General features: G+C 32.3%; 1 protein-coding gene across 1 annotated transcript in view; it reads left to right on the forward strand.

Moving 5' to 3' along the window:
• Positions 1-5,266, forward strand: part of LOC144963927 (uncharacterized) — a 24,270-nt gene extending 19,004 nt beyond the window's left edge. The window contains exon 4 of the mRNA XM_078897871.1: positions 4,993-5,266. Coding sequence (XP_078753997.1) covers positions 4,993-5,266 — 274 coding nt within the window. The remainder of the gene's footprint in view (positions 1-4,992) is intronic.
• Positions 5,267-5,905: the final 639 nt, after the last annotated feature.

The raw sequence follows: 5,905 nt of genomic DNA on the forward strand, positions 1-5,905 counted from the left end.
ACTAACCTGACTATAAACGATCATGGTTACACACAGTTTTGTGTGTACGTTAGTCCGTTATTCTGGATGGCAATATTGTGAGCTCCTTAGCCAATCGCATACTATCTATAGACAGTCTGGTAAGGTGTCACGAAAGCTCACGGGTTTAGGTAGGAGAAACAGCTGTTTCCATTATATAATATATATGTATCGATAAGTACAGTCTGTCGAAGTGAGTTCTAAGCTCTTAAAAGCTGTAGATAGAGTATTGTAAATATTATTTTGTTTATATATATATATATATATATATATATATATATATATATATATATATATATATATATATATAGTATGCAGATGACGTCACTCAGGCATTTGTTATTGTTTTTGCCACCCGCATTTGTGAGTTGTTCTCACTAAACTGTATTAACCAGACTATAAAAGTTCATGGTTACACAGAGTTTATGTGTTGGTCCGTTATACTTCCGGATGGCAATGTTGTGAACTCCTTGGCCAAGCGCATTCTATCTATATAGTTAGAAGTTGACCTCACTCAAGTCTTTGTTATTGTTTTTTTTTTTTTTTTGGGGGGGGGGGGGGGGGGGGGGTTTGCCATCCGCGTTTATGAGTAATTCTCACTAAACTGTATTAACCTGACTATAAACTGCCATGGTTACACAAAGTTTTGTGTGTTGGTCCGTTATACTTCCGGATGGCAATGCTGTGAACTCCTTATATATATATATATATATATATATATATATATATATATATATATATATATATATATATATATATATGAAACCTCGATCACCATCTAATTATGAAAGCTATGTAACAATACGAAATAAAGCTTAAAATTGCTATATCAGATCCAATTAAATGAAATTACAGGAATCTAAATTGGCTCGATAATGTAAAGCCAATACAAAATGTTTCAGGAAATATATCAATTCTAAACTGTGTAAAGCGCTTTGAGCACATTAAGTGGATATTGCTCTATATAAAAGCTCAAGTTTTTGTTGTTTTTGTTTTTTTTTTTTTTTTTGTTTTTTTTTTTTTGGGGGGGGGGGGGGGGGGTTGTTTTGATTTTTTTACTTAAAAGAAAAAACCGGTGACGGCGCCTGTCTAAAAACGATGGAACAACCACTATGTCTGAAATAGAAAAGGCTAAAGTGTTAAATATATATTTCTCATATGTTTTTGTAACTGAGGATCACGCTAATATCCCATTCGTTGACAATACCAACGATGGAAATTATATTAATAATTTTTCTATTTCGGAAAATGAAATTATTGAAAAGTTGTTACCATTAAATGTAACAAAAAGCATTGCTCCGGATAGTCTCCATCCTCGTTTACTCAAGGAGATTGCGACACAAATAAGCCATCCCTTTTTATTATATTTAACAAATCTCTATCAAAGGCTAAAATTCCAGAAGACTGGAAATTAGCCAATGTGACTACAATTTACAAAAAAAAAAGGAAATATAAACGAACCTGGAAAATACAACCTATTAGTTTAATGTGTATTTTGTGTAAATTTAGGGAACTCATTCTTAAAGATAGAATCATGATTTTTGTAGAAAATCACAAAATGTTAAGTAATTGTCAATACGGATTTAGAGAAACATTCTTGTGTAACTCATTTATTACAATCGTGGAAGAGTTTTCCACCATGATTGACGATGGTAAATGTATTGATATTATACCTATTTTGATTTCAATAAAGCCTTTGATTCTGTTCCTCGTGAGAGGCTATCAGAAAAATAAAATCATATGATATAACAGGGCCGATATATGATTGGATAACATGTTTTCTATCCAATAGAAAGCAGAGGGTAATACTCTTCAACAGTCGTAACGTAACTTCCTTCCTAATGACGCATGGTAACTTAGTAATTCTGGCTCTAAACTATCGGAACAATGGCGGACGCCCGTATGAAATATTTCTCCGGCGAGCATAAAAGCGTATCCAGAGGGGAAAAAAAACACATAAAGTTGATCATGTTTTGACTTTTACACATTCTGATCACTAGGCATATGAAAAGTTCTAGCCAGCATCAAGAATAAAAAGTGACATCAGACAACTGAATCCAATTGTAAATGGCGAATTGTCAAGTTTTAAATGTTTGACCAGTGAAGTACCTCAGGGAAGTGTCTTGGGTCCAATACTGTTTATTATATATATTAATGACTTACCAAATAACATTATATCAAAATGTAGATTGTTTTTCAGATGACACTAAAATTCATAATCAATCTGATCAGCATTTAATCGTTCAGAATGACATTAATTCTCTTTTTGAATGGTCAAGAAAGTGGCGATTAAAATTTAATATCAACAAGTGCAAGGTATTGCGTGTTGGAAAGAAAAATTTTAATTACATCTAATACTCAGATAACTCTAATTCAATTTTTTTTTTTTGCCTGATAAAAATTTTGAAAGGGATCTTGATGTTGTTTTTGACCCATATTTGAACTTCGATGTACATATTAATGATTGAATAACTGAAGCTAATTGCACGTTGGGAATCATATACAGGGGTTTTACTTATTTAAAATCATTATAAGACATGTTCTTGAGTACAGGAACAATTTTTGGAGCGCGATATATTTAAGACAGTTCATAGGTCTTGAAATATTAGAAGACGAGCTTGCTTCGGGCTTGAAAACATGTCATATGACGAGCGTTTAGCATTTCTTGATCTACCTAGTCTCAAATGCAGAGGAATAAGGGGAGATTTAATACAGCGCTACAAGATAATTCATAATATAAATTATATAAATTCATCAATTTTGTTTACATTTTCCAAGTGTATTTAATTTACACCATAGGCGACAAATATAAAATATATATACAAAGATTTCAGACAAAAATAAGACAGAACGCATTTATTATATGTATTGTGAAAACATGGAAAAGTCTCTGTTTTAGCACAAAAAATGCATGATCTTTGAATCAATTTAAAATCGTGGTTGATAGGGAGTTAAGGTCTCTGAGGTTTAATTATGACTAATATGTTTTATATTATTTTCTCTTTTTTATCAATTAATTGATTAATTTTTTAATTCAATATGATTTTGTCAATTTACTATTTATTTATCTATTCTTTTATTTGTCTGTTTATTAATTTAGTTATTTATCCATTTATTTATTTATCTTTTAAACTTTACATTGTTATGTGGATATAACTCCATTACTTTCATGATTTGTAGACTGGTTTGCAATTGTATCGGCAAATAAAACGTAAGTGACCTTATATATATATAGTGAGAGAGAGAGAGAGAGAGAGCGAGAGAGAGAAAGAAGAGAGAGAGAGAGAGAGAGGAGAGAGAGAGAGAGAGAGAGAGAGAGAGAGAGAGAGAGAGAGAGAGAGAGAGAGAGAGATTTCTTAGAAACTAGATGCCATATCGTATATCTTATCGGGTACTTGAATTCTTAGTAATGAATAGTAAGCATATCGGTTTTAGTATAACAAAATTGTTTTAACCCTTGTACCATAACCTTTTGGAGAAAAATATTGATTATCATGACTGTATCAAAATATAACTAGATAAACACTTTCTATATCTGTACCTCGCGAGGTCAAGTTGAGAGCTGTTACCAAGATGAGGATCATTTAAATCGATTAATAATTGACGGACGAGTTTTCTGGTCAATGTTTTAAATACCTACACGTCTTTCCATGGTACGATTATTTACTGGTTGAATACAAATCGCTTTTCACGTTCTTTTTGGTGTTCGTCTCCATATTATTGTGACGTAATCTTTTATCAAGCGTTGGCTAAGAGTTTAACGAAGACTACGGTCTTCTAAGAGTGATATATATATGTATATATATATATATATATATATAATATATATATATATATATATATATATATATATATATATATATATATATATATATTATAGTGATATATATTATATTATATTATATTATATAATATTAAATTATATTATTGCTAAACCACAACGTAGTCTCAATAATATTATAGAACGCAATGCATGACTAGATAGTGTTAAATCGTTCAACAGAAAAGAACCATTGTTTACAGCGATGGTTGGGGGACGGAGATGGGTAAGGTGGGAAAATTGTTTCTTTTTTTACTTTCATTACATTTACTTAAATATAATATAAACCCTTTCTTAAGGTCTTTCGTCGAATATGTTGACACGTACCAAAAATGAAACCCAAAGACTCTTCATGATAAATATAGAAAAGACCACACACACACACACAAACACACACACACACATATATATATATAGATATATATGTGTGTATGTGTGAGTGTGTGTGTTTGTGTGTGTGGTATATATATATATATATATATATATATATATATATATACATATATATATATATATATATATATAGAGAGAGAGAGAGAGAGAGAGAGAGAGAGAGAGAGAGGAGGTAGAGGTGGGGTGGGGAGGGGGTGTGAAGGGTGCAACCTGGAACCAATTAAACTCCAAGGTCAAGTCTATACATTTTCAATTTGAAGTCAAATTGTCAAGCTTTTTTCTTCATTCAATAATGAATGAGTTTTAACCCTCTCCTTACCACCTATTATAAAATCGTCACATTTGTCACTTTTATCATCCAGATTTCATTTCTTTTTGCTATACGTATAAAAACTTGACATTCTGTAATAGAACTCATATTTGCGAACAATATTATGAGTAGAATGTTCTTGTTGCTTTTCTGTTTGAGTAAGATATGTCTGTTTTGTGTTGGGTGGGTATGAAGTTTTGGGGAAACTTCTGAAAATGGCTGGTAAGGAGAGGGTTGAGAATAGAAAAGAAACGAAGAAGAAGAAAAAAATTCAAATATAGTTGTAATAATAATATGACTCTGCCGTGAGCTGAGACACTTAGCTTGATGGGAAGTAGGAACTTTAATTATGTGTTTTTTTTTGTTGTTGTTTTAAAAAAATATATTTATCACATGATAAAGCGAAATTAACTCCCAAAACCATCAATTTTAATGACATTTTTTTCATCAGAAAATTCAGCTTTCAAGATGTAGGACCTACACATTATATTTACTACTTTAAAGTGAACAGGGAGATGGTAGAGAAAGCCTGTTGTGACAACCCAATGGATGATGACGTATGCATTAAACCTTACACCACTGACATATTTCCAGCGCTGAATGAATATGACACAAATGCCAGAGGTTATGATTGTGGAAAGTACGTGACTGTGATGACAAAAATATCCAATAAATTTTTGATAGCTGAAATGGGAATATCATACAGAAACCCTTTGTCCAGATGACTTGACATTCTGTTCAATACAAAAAAACAAACCCAAACTACTTGTGAGTATTGCAGGGAAACAGAAAAAAATGAGTCCCCCCGGGTTTTGGGTGTTTGGTATTGCATAAAAAGTTTTGTCTGAGAGTGTGAATGAAAAAAGTTGAGGTTTTATCAGTCACGGAAGAATGATTTGATGTGAAAATGCTGCATTATATGGAGTATAAGTTATCATCCCACCAGCTTTGTATTGAGGAAATGTTAACATTACTTCATAAAATTCACACAGTGGTGCCCCCAAAATAAAAATTTTTGGTGCGCCTTTTTTTCTGGGGGCCCAAAAAAATGGTTTGGTAGACATTGAAAAAATTGTAAAGCCTTGCCACCTATGGCCAAAAATGCTAACCACCCCCAAAAGAAACCATTGTGCAACGGGTTTGGGCCCCAGAGCCTTGGTCACGCCGCGGGTAGCTTTTACGGTCCTTGGGGGGGGGGGGGGGGGGGGGGGGGAACATTATATCAAAATGTAGATTGTTTTTCAGATGACACTAAAATTCATAATCAATCTGATCAGCATTTAATCGTTCAGAATGACATTAATTCTCTTTTTGAATGGTCAAGAAAGTGGCGATTAAAATTTAATATCAACAAGTGCAAGGTA

This window comes from Berghia stephanieae, chromosome 2 (assembly GCF_034508935.2).
Source record: "Berghia stephanieae isolate SIO BIC M18660-M18661 chromosome 2, UCSD_Bste_1.3, whole genome shotgun sequence".
In the NCBI taxonomy this organism is placed as follows: Eukaryota; Metazoa; Mollusca; class Gastropoda; order Nudibranchia; family Aeolidiidae; genus Berghia; species Berghia stephanieae.